Genomic DNA, 22269 nt, shown 5'->3' on the forward strand with positions numbered 1-22269 from the left:
GTTTAATGGAAATTGTTTTCCTATAATCTTGCTTTCCAGCCTTTGTCTGCATTCGTGTTAACCCTTGAATGTTCAGGTGTGTCTCTTGTAGGCAGCTGAAAGTTAATTCAGTTTTCTGATCCATCCTGCCACTCTATCTCGTGACTGGTGAGATTAAGCCATCGATATTAGGTGAGACTATTGAGATGGAGTTTATTATCATCATTTGGAGAAGCTATCTCTATTTGTGAAGTTTGTCCTGTTTTTCAAATAAGCTCCTTTAATATTTTTTGCAAAACTTATTTCAAGGTTATAAACTTTGTAAACTACTGTTTCCCCATATGTTGCTTAATAATAGCTGGATCAGAGGAACTCAAATGAAAAATAAAAAGATTCCTTGAGACTAATGATAATGAAGAGACAAGTTTCAAAGTCTATGGGACACAGCAGAAGCAATAATTAGGGGAAAACTTATAGCAACGCAGGCCTATATAAAAGAAGAAAAAAGAAATAAAATAAACAACTTAAATGCATACCTTAGATGTCTGTAGAGTCAACAACCAAGGAACTGAAACAATAGTGGGAGAAAATAAATAATTAAAACCAAAGTAGAAGTCAACAATAGAAACCAAGAAAGCGATTCGAAGAGTCAATAAAACCATGAGCTGTTTTTTCAAAAGAATAAACAAGTTTCTCAAGCGGTTGGCAAGGCTCATGAGGATAAAAAGAGAAATCCATAATAAATCATATTAGAAATGAAAATGGAGAATTTACAACAGAACCTTTAGAAATCCAAGATAATATGAGAAGTTACTATGCACAACTTCGTTAAGCTAGAGAACTTAGAAGAAATAGACAGGTTTTTAGAAATATGTACTCATCCAAAACTGAAGGAGGAGGAAGTAGAGAGCCTAAACAGGTCAATCACAAGAAAGAAAATTGAATCAGTTATTAATAATCTTCCCAAGAATAAAAGTACAGGGGTTGGAGAGATAGCATGGAGGTAAGGCATTTGCCTTGCATGCAGAAGGTCGGTGGTTTGAATCCTAGCATCCCATATGGTCCCCCAAGCCTGCCAGGAGCGATTTCTGAGCGTAGAGCCAGGAGTAACCCCTGAGTGCTGCCAGGTGTGACCCCCCCCCAAAAAAATAGAATAAAAGTACAGGCCCAGGTGGATTACTAATGAGCTTTATTATACCTTCAGAGGCAAGATTTACTATCATTTATCCTTAAATTCTTCAAGAACATGAAAGAAACAGGAACTCTCACTAACAAAAAAACCTCTCTACAAGTTAACATTACCTGATATCCAAAGCTAACAGAGATACTACCAAAAGAAAAAATTTCAGCTCAATTTCCACGATGAACTTCGATGTAAAAATCTTCAACAAAATCTTAGCAAATCGAATCCAATAGCAAATCTAATCCAAAAAAGTCATATGTCATATATCATATATCATGTTTAAGTATGTTTCATTCCACGGATGCAAGGATGGGTCAATATAAGCAGATAAATTAACATCATACACCACATAATTAAAAGAAAAGATAAAAATTATATGATGTCAATCAAATCAGAGCAAGTTTTTGATGAGGTCCAACCCAACATCTATTGATGATTAAAATCTTCCTCAAGATAGTAACAGCTATCTATAAAATGCCCATAGCCAATATTATTCTCAACAGTGAAAAACTGAAAGCAGTAGCTGTGAGGTCAGGCAAAAGGCAAGGATGTCCATTATAGACTCTGGAAACAACCAAGATGCCCTTCAACAGATGAGTGGCTGAAGAAACTGTGGTACATATACACAATGGAATACTATGCAGCCATCAGGAGAGATGAAATCATGAAATTTTCCAATACATGGATGTACATGGAATCTATTATGCTGAGTGAAGTAAGTCAGAGGGAGAGAGAAAGACGCAGAATGGTTTCACTCATCTATGGACTTTAAGAAAAATGAAGGACATTTTTAACAGTATCTCAGAGACAAGAGAGATGAGGGCTGGTAGGTGCAGCTCAGGACATGCAGCTCATCACATAGGGTGATGAGTGCAGTTGCAGAGATGACTACACTGAAAACTATCATAAAATGTGAATGAATGAGGGAAGTAGAAAGCCTGTCTCGAGTACAGGTGTAGGGGGGTAGGGAGGAGGGAGATCTGGGAAATTGGTGGTGGGAATGTTGCACCGGTGAAGGGGGGTGCTCTTTACATGACTGTAATCATACAACTATAATCATGTTTGTAATCACGGTGTTTAAATAAAGATAAAAAAAAGGATGTCCATTATCTTTACTCTTATTCAACATCGTATTAGAAGTTTTTGCAATAGAAATCAGGCATAAAAAGGAAAGCTAAGGGACCAAAATTGGAATAGAGAATCTCAATTTACAAATGTCATGATGACATGACACTAAAATCCATAAAGATCACACACACACACACACACACACACACACACACACTCTCTCTCTCTCTCTCTCTCTCTCTCTCTCTCTCTCTCACACACACACACACACACACACACACCCCTCTTCAAAACAAACCAGTACAGTAGAGTGGCTGTACTACAAAGTCAATACACAAAATTTGTTGCAATTTGTTATATAAATAATGAATCAAAGGAGAAAGAGAAAGAGTCTATCCCAATTAAAATAGTGTTCAAAAACATTAGGTATCTAGCATTTAACCTAACAAAAGAGTTGATAGACCTATACCATAAAAACTTTTTGTTTGTTTGTTTGTTTTGGTCACACCTGGCAATTCTCAGAGGTTACTCCTGGCTCTGTGCTCAGAAATCACTCTTGGCAGGCACAGAGGACCATACTGGATGCTGGGATTCAAACCACCATCTGCACAGATAGGTTGCTTGCAAGGCAAATGCTCTACTGCTGTGCTTTCTCTCTAGCCCCATGAAAACTTTTAAATCCAATACCATGAAAACTTTTAAAATCCTTAAGAAAGAAGTAGAAAAAGACCTAAGAAAGTGGGAAAACATTCTAGGCTCATGGAATGGAAGAATCAATATTATGAAAATGATCATCTTACATAAGTTATTATATATTAGGGCTGAATGATAGCAGAGCAGTAGGGCATTTGCCTTACATGTGCTTACCTGGGAGAGACCCGGGTTCAATCCCAGCATCCTTTATGGTTCCCTGAGCCAGGATTAATTTCTGAGTGCAGAGCCAAGAGTAACCCCTGAGTGCCCCAGTTGTGCCCTCCCCAAAAGTTACTATATAGATTCAATGCATATCCAAATTCAGGAAACATTTTTCAAGGACTTGGAAATAAATAAATGGTAATAAATAAAATTTATTTTTTGTTTTGGGCTCATACCTAAAGGTGTCCAGGGGCTACTCCTGGCTCAGTAGTCAGTACTCCTAGTGTAGACTATGGGGCCATATGTGGTGCTGGGGATCAAATGTGGGCTGGCACATGCAAAACAAATCCCCTACCTACTGTACTATCACTCCACATCCCTTATAATAATAATAGCATTTCTATAGACTACAAACAGGGATGCAATTTCATGTGGGTTTCAACACGGACACTGAAAATACCTCCTAAGGGAACAACACACACGTGTGTGTAAAGGTAAAGATTAGGAGTAGGAGCCTCAAGAGTAAAGATGCCTTGGAATCTCAGGTTCAAGAACATGGCAGAATGATACTATGTTTGAAACACAGATGTGAGCGCTGTGACTGTCGAATTCTGCTGTCCCTGAAAGCTGGACCTCTAGCCTAGGTCCTAAATCTGTTGTCTAACCAAGAACTGTTTCATAGGCAATTCAGATGCCTAACAACAGATGAGTAGCTAAAGAGACTGTGGTACATTGGAGCCAGAACTGTGGTGCAAGCAGTAGAGCATTTGCCATGCAAGAGCTAACCTAGGAGGGACCACCGTTTGATCTCCCGGCATCCCATATGGTCCGCCAAGCCAGGAGCTATTCCTGAGCATATATCCAGGAGCAACCCCTGTGTATCACCAGGTGTGTCCCCCCAAAAAAGCAAAAAAAAAAAGAGAGAGAGAGAAACTGGCACATATATACAATGAAATACTATGTAGCTCTTAGAAAAAAATGAAATCACAAAATTTGTTTATACATGGATGGATATGAAAACTATTCTGTTGAATGAAGTAAGTCAGAGGGAGAGAAACACTGAATAGTCTCATTCATATGTGAGATTTAAGAAAAATAAAGGACAGTATAATAATAATAATAATAATAATAATAATAATCCAGAGACAATAGAGATGAGGGCCGGAAGGGCCAGCTCATGATAAGAAGTTTATCACAAAGGCATTGTATTTATCTCTCTATCATTGAGAAAAAAACTACACTAACAATATAGATGACAATGATAGAGAAATAAACACAATGCCTGTCTCAAAGACAGGCAGGAGATGGGGAAGAAGGAAATGGGGAACAATGGTGGTGAGAAAGTTGCACTGTGAAGGAGGGGTGTGCATTGTATAGCTGAAACCTGATCACAAACATGTTTGTAACTATGGTGCTTAAACAAAGAAATTATATATTCACATATATAAAAGAGCTGTTTTATAAGGTAATGATGAGATAGATAAGAAAAATAGAAAAAGGAGAATAGACAGACAGATAGAAAGATAGATGATAGATAGGAGTTGAGAAATGCAGTGGAAATTTGGAGTGCAGTTTGCATTGAAAATAGTCTTCTGAGGCCACTATACCATGGGTGCGGGGGGGCTTTGTCCAGGAATGGACAGACTAGACCCTCATACATGATGACAGCCAAACCCTCAGAACCATGCAGAAACCATCCATCTGCTTAATGCTGTTAAAGGATAGAAAGGGGCTTTAGTGAAAAGAAACCAGTTGTAGATTACTTCTCAGAGTTTGTAGATGGTCCACATTCTCTTTTACTCTTTACATATTGTCTTTACTAATGACTGAATTAGGAATTATTTTATGTGGATTTGTCACATTTTGGGCATCAGTCCCTGAAGAATATACAAAAAGCAAGCAGAACACAAAAATTAGGTAAATTGGTCTTATGTGTTGTTTGAATGTTTTAGCTTCTTCAAATGGAAATTGAGAGCAGTGAGATGTGTCAGAAGATATCTTTGCATTAGACATCTTTGCATTGTTTTTTCAACATATAGTGTTCAAAAGTCCAGGGTTTGAATGCAACAATGAAGTTGCAAAGAAGCATCTAAAAAAGAAAAAAAAAAGAAAGAATAATCAGTTTTTAAGAAACAAAATGTAAAAACGGTAGAAAACAAGTTGCTATTTCAAAGAAGGACAACTTGACCTCAAGAGGTCTATGAGGTTGTCTACACCAGTCAGATTAATATTGGCCTTCAGCTCTTGACCTGGAGCCAAATGGTAGAGGAGTTACATGAATTCCCCAGAATGGAAGCCCGCCTGGTTTTTGTGAGAGTTGTAATCATTTCAACATGGATATGACACTCTTTGCAGAAGAGTAAAGTTAGAGCCCAGGTCCTGGTTGTTTTCGAACATCCTCCTGTCTGGTTTTGCCCTTCTCCAGTCAAACAGTTCTACCTGCAGTTCACACAAATTGCCCTGGTTACAGGGACTTCCAGTAGGTCTAATTTGGTCATGATGTTACAAGTAATTTCAGAGTCTAGAGTCTGGCAAGACTAGGAAGAAAAGCTTGTATCGAGGGACTTGAGTGTAAGTACAAAGAGCTTTTCTCATGTTTTTAAGAATGAGCAGACCTTCAAGATTATAGTCAGCCCCTCCTCTCATTCCTAAAAGTAACTATTCTGTTAGAACAAAAATATAAATTAAAATGAGTGGCAGCATAAGTAGAACTGAGATTACATAATACAAATATTGCAAAGATTAAAGTTTCAATTTGAGGGGAAAATAGGATCAAACTTCTAATTACTCATATAAACCAATGAAGAATTGAAACTGGTACTGAACAGACACCCCTGCCTGGTTCCCAGGATCATCTGTGATAAGTTTAATAGTTTCAGAGCAGTGATGTGGAGAGAAAAGAATAGGCTTATCAGAGTTAACTACTGTTTAATTCAAGATCATTCAAAGTAAATAAGTAGCAATCAAAAGAGGAATTGAAAAATCAAGACTAATAAAAATATTTTATTTATAAAGTATTTATATTTTAAAATGTATATTTAAAAATAATTGAGAGGTAAAACCATTGAAGGTATATAAAATATTAATCCTATAAAATACACATAAATAGAAATTTAAAATAAGTACTTAAATCTGTTCATAATGGCTAAAATGTTTAAAACAATAGATTTTCTAGATTAGCTAAATAGAAACAAACTATTAAATTAAACCAAATACATAACATTATAGATTATATTGTGTGACATTCTCAAATAATTTCATATTTTGGAGATCCTATTCTATTTAATATTAAATAAAATATACATTTGAAAGCAGCAGGATAGTTTTAACTACATGAAAACATACAAATAATATAAAATATATAACAGTATTTTGTGAGTGGTTAATTTTACAAATGGCATTCATTATAATTTCAAGCTATTCTATACTTTTGAAGGTTAACAATTACTTTAAATACAAAATTTTACCATTCATTTTCCATACATCTCAAATATATGCTATTTCTTCCTTTATAAATTCCAATAAAAATGATAGAAAGCAGATATGGTCGAGGGAACTTCTGCTGTCTTAGCCCCTCTCCCGATCGCATCCCTGAGATTTCTAGGTTCGGCAGAAGGGGTTCCTGGATACAAAGGGTGAACATCCTACAGTGGTACCTCGTAGCTCAGTCACACGAGGCACCATACTCTGCTTGAATCATGAAAATGGCCCGATAAAACTTTTTAACATACCCTTTATCTCTAGATTATGCCTTCTTTTAGGACCTGAAGCACATGACCAGCCTGATCACCAAAGCAACAACCGTGACCCTACAGATTTTTACCACAGGGTCTAAGCATCGAAAACGTTCAACCAAACTAACATGCCCTTGCTCTTATACCCTCCCTTCTCATTACTTCGTACTTTTGTTGTTGTTGTTGTTGTTCTTTGATTGTTGGTTTGTTTTGTTTTGTTTTTCCTATTCTCTCTTCTTGTTTCCCTCCTCTTCCACCTTCTCCGCCTCACTATCATCAATTCAATCTATGTCAATTAAAAACCACACAGTTGCCTCCCAGTTAGAGGGGGAAATAAGGGAGGCACCAAGACCAAACAGGTGCAAGACTACTAAGTAGTAGAATTGGTTCAGAGGGGACCACATATTCTAGCAGCCCTGGGGGTGAGGGAAGAGGATATGGGAGGTAGGATGAAAACGGAGGTGTAGGGAGGACAAATTGGTGATAGGAATCACCCCTAATTTTATATAAATATGTACCTAAAATATTATTGTCAACAATATGTAAGCCAATATGATCAAAATAAAAATTATATTAAAAAAAACCACACGGTTACCTCCTCTATAGGAAAAGAAAGCTGACATATAGGGTGCTGTGGACAATACTGCAAAGAGGAAACACCTATATAGATAGACCTCACTGGTCAGTACTCGAGACACGAAACCTATATATATCCAAAAATTGATCTATTAGTTTCCTTTCCTTACAAGTATTATACTTACCTATCTTTCTGTACTCAACGCACCTCTTGCCCTCCTCACCTCTTTACATTAATATACACCTAAGCTAACTTCTATATGTTTATATGTGGGCAGGAGCACACAGAGATAGGAATCCTCCTTAAGGGACAAACCTAAACTACAAACAACCCATACCTATACCCTATACAACCCTTCCCGTATACTATTCCCTCTCCCTTCTCCAGAAATCCGACTATCCCTTTACCCCTAAATTCCAACCCTGATATCCCCACCACATTATAACTCTTCACCCTCAGTTCTTAATCCATTAGGAATCAAGACCGACCTCCTACCCCAACAAGCCAGTACCCACTACCCAAGTGAAGAGACACCCACTCAAACTCTCACCTCGTCCAGGCAAGAAAATACAATCAACACCCCGACTGACCCATGCAGTGTGGCCCTCCTAATCACCTCTCCCTAATGTGGACTGCGGCTTGATACCTGAACTAGCTCCAAAGGACCCCCACTGCAAGAACTCTACCCAAGACCTCCCTGCCTGGATCCCACACCAAACAAGGAAATCTCAAAAGACAATGGGGAGGCCTATACTTTCATCATAAGTATAGACCTATGTAACACTACCTCTTATCCTGTTTCTCCCCAAATGTAAAATAATCTCCTGTATCACTTTGTCCCTTTTTCTTTTTTTCTTTTTTATTCGTGTTCATTTGTTTGTTTTGTTTTGTTTTTTGTTTTGTTTTCGTTTTTGTTTTTTGATTTGATTTGTTTTTGCTTCTTTTGGATCACTCCTGGCGGCGCTCGGAGGGTGCTCCTGGCTCTATGCTCAGAGATTGCCCCTGGTGGGCATGGGGGACCATGGGGGATGCCGGGATTTGAGTCACCGTCCTTCTGCAGGAAGGACAGATGCCTTGTCTCCTTGCTATCTCTCCCAGCCCCACTTTATTCCTTTAATTACGTCTTTTATTTAACCATTCTTTTTAAATTAGATATGTGTGAGCAGATATGTTCTTAGTTTTTGTCGGGTGTCTATTTTCTTCTCTCTCCACCCCCAAATCCACCAGCAATATAATGTAGCACCACTTCTTCCTGCAAAGGCATATTAAAAATAGGGGAAATTTTAGGTGTAAAAACAAGCTCTTATCTACTAGGGATAAGAACTCATACTTGTTTACGACACAGGGACATCTCCCACCCTGAACGGAGGTCATGTGGAAACAACTTAGACTCTATGAAACTAGACACCGACCGTCCAGCCTTGACTCCTGAATCCCAGGCATAGAAACGACAGAGTTCTCCACAACAGCTCCAGGAGCCAATCCCCCTCCAGGGCATTCATAATGCTGCTCTGACACCAACATGTGCCAGTTCTAAACTGATAACCTGATGAGGAAATGGAAACAACTTGATCTAAGAGCAAGTTGTCCTTCCTCATCAGCCAACGATAAGACAAAATCAGGAAACATGTCACCCTTTGGCAAAAGCCAAGATTGCTATTTACAGATGACCGGCTGTTACAACCAGGACTGGACAGTACGCATTCAAGGACCAACAACAACAACAACAGCAACAAAAAGCTCTAGCCTACCTTTTGGTCTACAATCTGTTCAACAAACAAGATCTCCAATTCCAGAGGTCTGACTGAGCCAACCGCAACTGAATGGGTCTTCCGGAAACATAACGAAAGACTATCCCAGGCTCCACCCTAGGAGCAATAATGATCAAGACCACCAACTACAAAAGATGGATTAAAACGACACTGAAGAAGCATAACTGCTAGAACCACAAAGAAAGACTTCACCATAAGCTCCATTCCTTGTGCTGCACAGTCACCAAGATCTCTAGATACAGAGGTCTGGTTTTACCATCCAAGACGAAGCAGAAGTCTTCCATACACCATGAAAGCACCGAGGGAAGAGTAAATGATCATGCAAGGAGTCTATAGTTAATCCCATGACAGTATACCTCAAGGGTGGAGAAATCCTATATATCCTAGGCCAAGGGAATTCCCTCTATAATATCCCCAATAGTTACTGTGCCTAAGCAGGGGGAAAAAGAAAAGAAAAGAAAAAAAGCACAAAACAATAATTTTTCCACATATTTATTTATCGATTGAGAGATTTTTTGATGTCTTTATTTTGGTGTAGATATTGAAGTTGATGTCTCCAATATTATTTTATTTTACTTTATTTTATCTTATCTTTCTCTTTCTTTTTGCACTCCAGCATGATTTGATTTCAGAACCGAGACTATTGTGTGGTGCTTGTCTTTATTGCAGTAGTGCTCACTGGATATTTAATTTGATATTTTTTTCTGTATTGTTGTGGTGTTTCAATTACCTTTTTCACATCCTCTCTCAAACTGAGGTTGAAAGCCTCTAGGAGGACTCCACCCATTTGCAGCATATTTGACTTCTTTTTATTTTATTTTGTTTTTTCGTATTTTGTACCCCAATCTACTGCTTTTCTTTCCTTCTAACAAAACCACATAACTCGATTTATCTAGCTCTGCCTATTAAATAGAGGGGGAAACAAGGGAGGGTTCCAGGACCAAATAGATATATGATCACTAATAGTAAGCTAGACAAAGAGGGGACCACCTACTCTAGCAACACGGGTGGGGGGGATGGTGGGGTATATGGGTTGCAGAAAGGGAACTGGGATGGGGAAGGACAAATTTGGTGATGGGTGTTCCCCTGATTCAATGTTAATATATACCTAAAATACTGTGAAAGATATGTAAGCCATTATGATCAAAATAAAAATTAAAAAAAAAAAGAAAGCAGATATGGTCAATCTTTAAGAACTCCAAGAAGCTTGGATTCTTTACAAGTGCAGAGACAGACATAAATCTTGCATAAATAGATGCATAATACTAGATGGATGTCTGTTGAATAACATGTGAAAGGAGAGAGCACAAAAGAGAATCAGGAATATGAATTGTTTCCAAACCCCACAAATTCCAAAACCATTCCTGACTTTCTTCCTCTCATACTCTATGGCAGTCTATCATGGTGACAAAAAGATTTGTAACCAGACTTTTCAGAGGCATCTAGAAACAACTGCTTCCACCCTCCCAATCAATATGATTCTTGTTTGTTTGTTTGTTTTTGGTTTTGGGGCCACACCCAATGACACTCAGCTGTTACTCCTGGCTAGGCACTCAGAAATTGCTCCTGGATTGAGGACCATATGGAAAGCTGGGGGATAGAACCGAGGTCCATCCTGGGTCAGTTGCATGCAAGGCAAACGCCCTACTGCTGCACTATCGTTCCGGCCCCAACCAATATCTTTTTATATTAATTATCCCAAGAGATCACTAACTTGGGCCGGAGCAATAGTTTAGCGGTAGGGTGTTTGCTTTGCACGCAGCCAACAGGATAGACCCCAGTTCGATTCCTGGCATCCTATATGGTCCCCTGAGCCTGCCAGGAGCAATTTCTGGGTGCAAAGCCAGGAGTAACCCCGAAGTGCTGCTGGGTGTGACACAAAAACAAACAAAAAGTGATCACTAATTATCTATTTATTAATTATTTATTTAATTCATATTAAACCATTTTAATCTCATTGTATTTTCTCCATCTTTCCTACCATGTCTGCTTCCCTTTTATATTTACCCATATATCTTGGAAGAGTGACCTCTTCCAGTCTTGCTGATGGGTTTCTTTGCATTATGTGAATTATGTCTTTGTCTTCCAACTATGACTGTTCAAGTGGATAAGAAAAGTGAAATTTCGCCTGAGAAGAAAGAGGTTTGCTTGTTTTCCATTTTTTTTTCCACCAAAGTATATGAAGGGGGCCCCCCCTCTCCTTACTGAGAGAAAAGAACTTTAAAAGCAAGTTTGAGAAGTGAAATCTGGATGACCACTATGAATATCTCAGCTAATGGTTAACTAGGACAATTCAAAGAGATATTATGAGACAGGAAACATGTGGGACTCAAACTTCAGACTTGGCAGGTGAAGCAACATTGAAGAGACATGACTAATGGTGTACCCCACCATACTAGTTCAGCTACTTTGGAGAGTCAAAGTGTAGTTATGGGCCGTGTGTGACATTGCAATTTTGAAGTGGAAGCTGCATATTTTCCATAATATGTCATTCTCAAGCCCTAAATTATTCTATAGGAGACCTACATCCTTGGTCTGTCAGCACTTATAAAGACTTTCATTGTAGCAAACTTTACAAAAGTGAAAAATTTTAAAACAACTATAAGAGTACAAAATAAGGAAATAGGAAAATGGTTAAAGACAATGTAATTTTAAAACAATTCTAAGAGTCCAAAATGAGAAATGAGAAAAGTATGGGCAGCCACTTGTCATGAGTTATGATCATTAGGTATCATATTATTATTTATGTTTATATGGTATAATATATCATATTTAATTATATGCTAAGTAAACAATATGCCCACAATGTAGCTTTGTTTATGAAAGAAAAATATTGGTATCAATTACTAGGAAATTACTAGATTAATTTGAAAATATTGAAAAGGGAATCTTGGGGAGATCAGCAGAGGAGGTGGCAGGAACGTGGAACACAGCTTGATCTGCAAGGAAGAACAATTTTGGCCTGCCCACCCAGGTCAAGGGTAGAACAATCTCTTCCTCTCATAAACTCCTCTAACCACCCTGGCAGAGTGGAAGACAGTGATTTAAAGAAGCACCTTGAGTCTACAAAAGAAACCATAGTAGAGCAGTGCAAAACCCCACCAGGATTTGTGGGTGAAGACTGCAATTTGCAGGCCCAGTCAGTAGTGAACCTATGTATAATCTGTCTGAAATGAAGTTCAGAGTGGGAATGCTTAGGATGCTCGATGGAATATATTATCAATAAAACACAGGAGGATATGGGAGCAGAAATGAGACAAATACAAACAGAAAGGTCAGAACTGAAAAACTCGGTAGGTAAAAAGGAAATTTTTATAAAAATATGAAAGTAAATGAACTTAGTTTTCTTAAATCATATATATATATATTTTATAAATTTTAACTTCCTTTTAGAAATACTACTCCCTCGAGATGATTCTGTTTTGAAATCCAAGTGTGGGGAAGATCAGCCCATGCCAATTTCCCCAGAATTTCACTAACTTCATCACAGAAAATCTCATATACCGGGAAGCTTCTTATTTCTAGACAAACCATACAACTGCTCACTCTATAGAGGCTTCCCAAGAAGTGCCTCCGAGCAAAGAGAGGACAGTGCTTGTTAATGTTCAATTATTTCAGCCATATCAACTGAGCACTGGGCAGATGAAGAGAGTAGCCAACTGGAAAAGTTCTTTCACAGATCACATCACAGAGGGTGGAAGACAAGAATTCATCTCTCTCAATCATCTATCTATAAATATATACAAATAATATAATATAATATAATAATATATATTACATATTATAGAGATTCACTTTCTCCTTCAACAAAAATTCGACAGAACTGGATATTTTTCTCAATGAACAAGGAAATTGTAGTAAACGGCTTGAAAGTTAGTATATAATTAATAATATATTTATATATAGCTATAAATATGTATTATATAATATATATAAGCAGCAGGCCAAAGGAGCCTATGAGTAGTTGGTAATACAAACAATGTTCTCCATATAGAATCTGGCCATCTTCAGTCTTAAATACTATCGAAATATGGTCTTAAAAGGATAAGCAGGACTTGTCCAATAAGTCTGTATTTTCTGTTCTGCTACACAAATATTCTTCTGTCTCAGTCACATACCTTTTTCATTTTTGGATTCTTTTGAATTAAGCAGTGCCCATTTTCTCCTGAAAATTTCTTGCATGTTGTTCGAGCAATTTTGACCACTAGAAAGTAGTTCAAACTCTCTGCGACCTGTGAATGAGTAATTTTGAAATGAGATATAAACAATCATGGTATCAATGATCATCTCTGATCAGTTCAGTCAACAAAAATTAACTAAATAGGACAAAGAACATCTTTCCTCCCCATTACAGGTTTCTAGTAGAAGTTTTGGAGTAATAGAGGTACTACAAAGTTTTTCTCTAAGAGAACATATCAAAGAGAATGACAATAAATGACTCAAAGAATATGAAATATTTCAGAAAATATAGTGTACATTTTGGAAATCTAGAACAGTTGCTTGTGAATTCAACAAAATTGGGCAGTAAAAGAATTCTAAGTTTAAATATGAACAATAAATATACTTTAATCAGTATACAATAAATGCACAGAAACTGTGTAGAATGAAAACAAAATTCTTGCTGTGGTGATCTCAGGGATGACAATTCAGATCAGAAATGTAGGAAACAAGTGTTTTCCTTTGATTTTGCAGCTCGGTAGATCATGGTCCTTAAATTAAATAATTTTTTAAAGCAACTCAACAAAGATTCAGCAGAACTAGATTTTTTCCCTCAATGAACAAGAAAATTTGGCTTGAAAGTTAGTATAGCAAGTAAGGTCTGGCACAAAGCAACGAGGGTTCAATCCCTGGTACCCTATATGGCTCCTTGAGCCCTTAAGGGACGATTCCTGAGTGCAGAGTCAGGACTAAGCCCTGAACATTGTAGTAGTATGTGGCCCATAAGCAAAACTAAAAGAAGGAACTTACGGTGTGTAGACATACATAATGAAATACTATGTAGTTGAAAATAAATATGAAATAATGCATTTTGCTGCAAAGTGTATGGAACTGGAGGGCATATATTATATCATATAAATGAATATAAGCCAGGAGAAGGACAACAAATGTATCATCTCACTTGTCTGTAGAACATACAGTAAAAATAAGGGAGTAGACTGTATGCATTCTACTGCGAAGTCACGTCTCCAGCTGTCCCTTCTTTGTGAAACTGTTTCTGTGTGACTATTTCAAATTCTTACATTTACTCAAGAGCTTGCAGGTTTTTGGTGTTTGTTTGTTTGTTTGTTTTTTGCTGAGAAATCAAATCTATGTTTTTTTCTGTTTTGTGTTGTTTTGCCTTTTTTGGGGGGATACATTTAGCAGTGCTCAGGGCTCACTCCTGACCTTGTATTACTCCTGGTGGAGGACAGGGACTTCATGGGGTATTGGGAATTGAACCTGGTTAACCACGTGCAAGACAAACACCCTATCTGCTGTACTACTGCTTAAGCCCCATAAGATGTAAAATTATGAAAACCCCAGTAAACTACAAAATGGTAAATGGTAAATTTTACTCAAAATGCTACATTTTGAAATGTCTGGGTAAATACCTGCCGATGAAACAGAATCACCCAGACATTCCACAGCCTCTGTCAGGTAAACAAGCTTCACAGCTTCGTGACTATTCACAGGAGATATGTCATAGGTCCACTGGTCTTCAGACTGAAAACGCTGGGGCATCCTCAAGGAGAGGGGTGGGCTGGGTTCCTGCCCTGCTGAATCCCCAGTAGCTGCACCCACACACACCCCACTGTGGCCACCATTCAAACAGCCCAACCTCACTACTTCATGACTAATTTCTGAAGAGACTTCAAGCCAACAAAACACTCCCACACACGGGTCCACCAGTCTTGAGACTGAAAACCCTGTGGACTTCTCTAAGAGCCCCCCCCCCCTTACTTGCTGTACTGTTAGAAGCAGCAGCAGCCACACCCTCATCTCACAGCAGCCACCAAGTTAACAACAACCCTCTAGCTTCCCAGTTGATGACTATTTTCGGAAGAGTTGCCAAGCTGATGCAACTCATGGGTACACTGGCCTTCAGATGGAAAACTCTTGGTACTTGAGGGGCGGGGAGGCAGGCCAAGAATCTTTCCAATTTACAGATCTTGGAGCATGCAGCTTCATATATGGCTATGTGACACTTCCAAACTTCACAATACTGAAAACCCAGTAGCAACACAGCAAATTAGGTGAGGAAGAAGCATAGAAGCCAACTAAACTCAATAAACAAAACAAAATAAAGACACAGAAGGCTCAACAGCAACAAACTGCTCAATATCCTGCAGAAAGTGACTTTAAGAACCCATTGTGACATTCAACATTTTCACTTTTCTTTGAATAAAATATTTTTTGATAATCCCATTTGCCATTTTGTTGCAACAAGCAATATAAAATAAAGCTTACTTTATACTTGCCAAAGGGCAGATTTGGGGGAGGGTTGGGAAATGAGGCGATGAAAAAGAGAATGTCACTCTGATGGTGGTTTTGGTGTTAGAACATTGAATGCCTAAAATAACTGTATTATGAACAACCTTGTAAACCAAGGTTTAAATAAAACATTAAAAATTTTATATAAATAAATTGAAAAAAAATCCAGAACAGCCAATTCTATCTGTGTAAGTGGTACACTGAAGTCCAAGGAAGCAGAATTGTGTTGGGAAAAGAAGAAATTTCACAAAAAGTAGGAGCCCTGAAATGATTGCTGACATTCATGTTTTAATTAGATGACTCATATTAACAGATAAGAAAAGGTAGCAACAACAATTTAGCAAAGAATCAGAGGAAATCAAGTATGCACAAGAAGACGGCTAAGCGGCCAAGTGTTTCCCTCACTTTCTTCATAAGCACGGGCAATTTCCCACACAACCTTTTCTCCCTTGTATGCAAACATCAAATTAGGGTATATTGAATTTTGGAGAATATTTGGAGAAATAGGCCAATGTCAAAGGGAAGATGGTCTTCAAGGAGGAAACTGTACTCTCCAAGCAAGTAAAAGCAGAGATTAACAGATGGGAATATATTAAGCTGAGAAGCTTCTGCACCTCAAAGGAAATAGCGCCCAGGATACAAGAGCCACCCACTGAATGGGAGAAACTATTCATCCAATACCCATCAGATAAGGGGCTAATCTCCAAAATATACAAGGCACTGACAGAACTTTACAAGAAAAACCATCTAATCCCATCAAAAAATGGGGAGAAGAAATGGACAGACACTTTGACAAAGAAGAAATACAAATGGCCAAACGACACATGAAAAAATGCTCCACATCACTAATCATCAGGGAGATGCAAATCAAAACAATGATGAGGTACCACCTCACACCACAGAGAATGGCACACATCACAAAAAACGAGAATAAACAGTGTTGGCGGGCATATGGAGAGAAAGGAACTCTTATCCACTGCTGGTGGGAATGCCGTCTAGTTCAAGCTTTATGGAAAGCGATATGGAGATTCCTCCAAAAACTGAAAATCGAGCTCCCATACGACCCAGCTATACCACTCCTAGGAATATACCCTAGGAACACAAAAATACAATATAAAACCCCCTTCCTTACTCCTATATTCATTGCAGCACTATTTACCATAGCAAGACTCTGGAAACAACCAAGATGCCCTTCAACAGACGAATGGCTAAAGAAACTGTGGTACATATACACAATGGAATATGCTGCAGCTGTCAGGAGAGCTGAAGTCATGAAATTTTCCTATACATGGATGTACATGAAATCTATCATGCTGAGTGAAATAAGTCGGAGGGAGAGAGAGAGAGACGCAGAATAGTTTCCCTCATCTATGGGTTTTAAGAAAAATGAAAGACATTCTTGCAATAATAATTTTCAGACACAAAAGAGAAAAGAGCTGGAAGTTCCAGCTCACCTCAGGAAGCTCACCACAAAGAGTGATGAGTTTAGTTAGAGAAATAAGTACATTTTGAACTGTCCTAATAATGAGAATGTATGAGGGAAATGGAAAGCCTGTCTAGAGGACAGGCGGGGGTCGGGTGGGGAGGAGGGAGATTTGGGACATTGGTGATGGGAACGTTGCACTGGTGATAGGTGGTGTTCTTTATTCTTTACATGACTGAAATCCAAACACAATCATGTATGTAATCAAGGTGTTTAAATAAAATATATATAAAAAAGAAAAAAAAACAAAGGGAAGATGGTGGGAAGGGAATGGAATCAGTGAAAGAGGAAGAGAAGCAGAAAGATGAGTTGTAGTACTGCATGTGCTATTGATTTCGCCAGAAGTAAGGCCCAGGGTAGCTCTTGTTCACCTTCTTCCAACCTGTTACTCTTCAAATTCTGATTGATTTGGTGACCCTGTCACTGTCTATGTGGGACTCTTACATACTCTAACATAATGTCAGTACAATCATATTCATCTGGAAATATGTCATTGACTCAGTATTCTCTTTTATGGTACAGTTTGTGTTCAATTCTTCCAATTGCTCTAATAATGATATCCATAGATTATTTTATTTTTTAATTTATTTGGGGGGACACACCCCATGGTGCTCAGGGGGTTACTCTTTGCTCTGCGCTCAGAAATCTCTCCTGGCAAGCTCGAGGATCTGTATAGGATGTTGGGGATCAAACCTGGGTTGGCCATCTGCAAGGCAAATGCCCTACACACTACACATTGTATTTCTTATAATGTTTCTTAAATCTCTCAATTAGGAATACCTTCCTTGCTTTACTATTCTTCATATTTTATGAATCATATTTTTGTTTTGGGTGATTTGGGGGCAATAAGGGACAACTGGACTCAGAGATCCTGTGGCTCCTTCCAGCAGTAGTGAGATGGGGCATACAGTGCCAAGAATTTATCCCAAGATTTCACATATGTAAGGCACAGATGAGCCTCATCAGAGGTTGAATGTTGTTACTTCTAACTGTACTTATTCAAGATATATTTTTTAAGTTATTTCTTATAGTTGTGTTCAGGGTATGTATTTTTTGGCAGGAATACCATACAGTAATATTGTGTTATTTCGGTATACAGACACATCAGGTGCAACTGATGGTGATTTATCTTAGTACTGATATCAAGCATTTGCTGATGGATCCATTTACCAGACTTCCTTATTATTATGATATTTTCTCTTACTTAAGTAATCTCAGCAGCAGTTTTTTTTCCAGTGATTAATTTATAATCTTTTCCTGAGTAATTTATTACCATGGGAGATGTAAAAAGCTAATGGCTAATTACACCATTCTTATACATCTATAAAACAAATTTCTGTAAAGAAAAGCCTTCTCTTTTGTGTGGAAGGGAAGTCTACTCTCTTTTAGGAAAAATGGACCCGAGTTCCCATGCACAATATTATTATAATCTCAGCCTTATTGTTACTCATTTGTTGCTATCAGCCTAAAATTGTCCAGCACTTGGTCCTTTCAGCTTGATTACTTTCTGCTTTCTTGCATTTGATTTTTTAATATGATTATTAGCAAAATAAAATTTCTTCAATGGATGTTACGGTTCATTCCAAAAAGATAAAGGATAAAATCTAATTAATTTTATTCCCCAAACTACTAAAATAAAATTAACAAATTTTGCTTACGGGCCATCTCACAATTACTTTAATTCCCAGTATCAGTAGCCATTTATGCAAACTGTACCCTGCTGTGAACTTGAGCACGGAAGCAAGAGAAAGAAACAAATAATCACTGACCTGCTCCTGGACTTTCAAAATTTTTACTACCTTGAAGGAATATTTGTCATTGCTGTTCTTGTTGAAGTCTTTCATGGAAAACCATAGGGCCTGCTGTGCATAGACATAGTTTGAGGGGATGTCTTGGAATTTCCTTATCACCTTTAATGAACTTCTGGCATGGATACTGCCACACATGAAGACCACAGTGACCACCAAGAGTAATTGGCTTGTACAGAGTCTGACCATGATGCCTCATTCAAGAGGCCACAAATAGAGGTTTTCCTGCCCTTTCAGGGCTGGGCACGGAGTTGATTGGTTGACTTCCTGACTCTGCTGCAGTGAAAAGAAAAACATTTCTTTATCATAGCCTTTTCCAAAGAGAATACCAGCCACAATTAATTTTCACTTTTATGTTTCTTTCTGGAATAAGTCAGAATTATACATCATCATGCACACCTACATGTAATTCTTTTCTTCCTTGTCTTCTCTTCAAGGTCCCTGGACATCCAGTGGATCAAGTCTATGAATAAACAAGCAAAAGAATCTATAACAAACCTATGGCCTACTGAGAACTTGTATTTGTAAGCTGCTTTTCCCAGTGGTGCTGAAAATTAATCAAATAGTAAAATAAGATAGAAATGTATGTAAATATGAAGCCAGTCACGGATTGGAGAAAAACAAAACTAATGATAATGAAAATTAAACAAAAACATACTTAAGACTTTATGAAGTAATGGTTTAACCAGAGAAGACAGGGGGACGAAGACTAGGAATATCTGGTGAAAGGGGTAAATTATATAGTGAAGGACTGATATGAGAATTTTAGTGGTGAGTTTAATGTACCAAATATATAGCTATCCAACTAAAATTCACATCATGTTATTTCAATAAAAATAAGCAAGTAGTCTTCTAGTGGCTTCAAAAAAGTGCCCATACCTCCTATCTTTTAGTAGGCTCATCAAGGGATCGGTGTGCTCATTGAGTGTTATCTAGTCTTTCTGGACCAGGTCAGAAAGACTACATATTCTACCCTATTTAAACATTGTTATTCCCTAGGGATGACACTGAATAAACAAACTGCTTTGTACCAGAGGAAAACAGGACTCACAGTGAGGTTGATTACATGTCTCAGGCTGCCTAACTATCATCACTTATCACTGCCAACCAGAGCACATACTTTTATTTCTCTCTCCAACTAACTGATTTTGAGTAGGTCACAGCATATAATGCACACTTACTCTTGAGAAACTTCCATTACTCTTCTTAAGTTAAGATATAATATATAATGCATAAAAGGCATAGATGTGATCTATAACAGGCATAGATATATAATGTATAATAGGCGAGGAATAACTTGATAAAGAATATGTAAGTGTTAAGTATAGCATGCTTCAGTTGAACATAGAACATTATGGCAAAGCCCAGACACCCAAGATCTACTAGGAACAAAATTTACTGAGACACATGGAGCACAAAATATTCACCTGGCCATAATTTAGCTATCCATAGGGAATACCATTCTGGCTCCACTGATCCTTTCCCAGGAAACTGGATAGAACAGAGTTCTAGGCTCTGGTAGGAAGATCCTGTGTCTCCTCAGAGCAGTGTGTGTCTTTCATAGTTTGGGTTATTTAGCTCTGTCACTGTAAAACTCTAATCCAGTCAGCAAGGTGGCATCTTTGGCAGAAAACAGGCCATCTGAAATCAGCCTCCACCACATCTTTAACTACTTTTCTATTTTGGTGCCTTGCTTTTCACTCAAGTATCTAAAAAGTGGTTGTTATCTAAGCTACTAAACTTGACTTGTGTCCTGTACCTTTCTGCCTTTTAATCTCTGGGATGAATTATCTGGGACACACTGGAAGGCCATTCTGGCAAAATGTAAATCTCCTCCACTCCTAGGCATAGCTATACCTATACCCACCTCTAGACCCACGTCTTGACCATGTTCCTGCTTGCTACTCCTGGAATGCTTTCCAGTTCTACAGATGGTAGCTTTCTTCTGTGGGGAGATCTTTGCTGTCTAGCTGTGACTCAGTAGCCAAGTGGTTATATTTATGGGTCCTTTGTGAGGTAAAACCAACCCCTCTGATGTTATTCAAGTGAGCAACATCTCTGACAGAGGTCCCTTGACCTTCAGGTGTCCACAGGCTCACCAAAAGTCCTGGTATCCTCTCCATATAGAAGTTATTCACAGTTATACCTCCTGTCGATCTTTCTATATTTTGGGCTACTTAACACAATGGGAAATGAAAGTTCCCCAGGGACCATCTCTGTTTGTGTTAAGTATAAGGAAAGTTCCAGGTAAAGAACAAATGCCATGAACTTTATAAAAACCCTTATCATCTGCTGAGAATTCCTGAATTCCCACTAGCTTAATTGGAATGTTGTGTGGAAACAAAAATACAGAATACCTATTTTCCTATACTTCCTATTCCTTTGCTTTCTGTTCTGAAAAGAACAAGCCAATTCTGAGATTTCCTATAAGACAGACTCAGATTCTAATAGAAACAGTTAGGGTGTTTTACTCATACCCTAGTGTGTAAAGTGTCATACTTGTGCCTTATTGTTGCACATATACTTTTGATGTATATAGTATATGGAACACTCCTTTCTGGATAGGGTGACACATTTTCTCACAACTGTAGCTGCCAAAAATAGACACAAGGACAAAAATGAACAGATTTATAGACTTCATTTTTCTCTTTGCTTTTCTTTTTCCATTTCCCCATTCCATTTCATTTTCCTTTTTCTTTTTTCCTCTGTTGGCTTTGACTCAAACTTTAATTTTTTTTTAAATGCCAAGATCAAAACCTACATGACAGCTGGGAACCAGATCTAGAATTAGATCTTCAGAGAGCTGCCACTGGACTACCAGTCTTGGAAATCAGTGGACAGCTCTACTTGCAGTTAAGATCCCATTTAAAAGATCTCTCCCGAGGAAGTAAATATACTGTAATTTATCCTTACACACGGCTTCTTACATCGATGGCCAAGAATTCATAGCTGTGGAATTTCTTTCACTAATTTGAATTGTTTTATTATTTCTTTCTTCCCTAATCTTAGCTTCTCTTTATGCGATTCAGAGACTAAAAGGCAGAATAAGGCATCGAATAGTTAAGGCCAACGAATCTGGTACCCTGTGGCCACGGGTAGCATCTTAGATCAGAAGCTAGGAGTAGCTGATAGAAACATATAGTAGAAGGTATCATCTGGCAATAGTGTGCTAATGTTGGGCAGAAATGAAGAATGATGGACTATAGTTTCTATTTAGATGGCCCTCAGGGAAGAGAAGGCACAGGATGGACTCTGAGAATAGTGGTGGAAGGAGGTTGACACTGTTGATGGGATTGGTGCTGAGACAATTTATGCCTAAGGCAAAGGAGGTGCACTATG

The 22269-nt window shown here is 38.1% G+C and overlaps 1 protein-coding gene across 1 annotated transcript; it reads right to left on the reverse strand.

Moving 5' to 3' along the window:
• Window positions 1-5090: 5090 nt before the first annotated feature.
• CST8 (cystatin 8) lies at window positions 5091-19119 on the reverse strand. The gene is made up of 3 exons (XM_049780237.1): window positions 18892-19119; window positions 13287-13400; window positions 5091-5174 (listed from the first exon to the last, which is right to left on the reverse strand). The coding sequence occupies exons 1-3, from the start codon at window positions 19117-19119 to the stop codon at window positions 5091-5093; spliced, it is 426 nt and encodes a 141-aa protein (XP_049636194.1).
• Window positions 19120-22269: the final 3150 nt, after the last annotated feature.

Source organism: Suncus etruscus, chromosome 9, assembly GCF_024139225.1.
Source record: "Suncus etruscus isolate mSunEtr1 chromosome 9, mSunEtr1.pri.cur, whole genome shotgun sequence".
In the NCBI taxonomy this organism is placed as follows: domain Eukaryota; kingdom Metazoa; phylum Chordata; class Mammalia; order Eulipotyphla; family Soricidae; genus Suncus; species Suncus etruscus.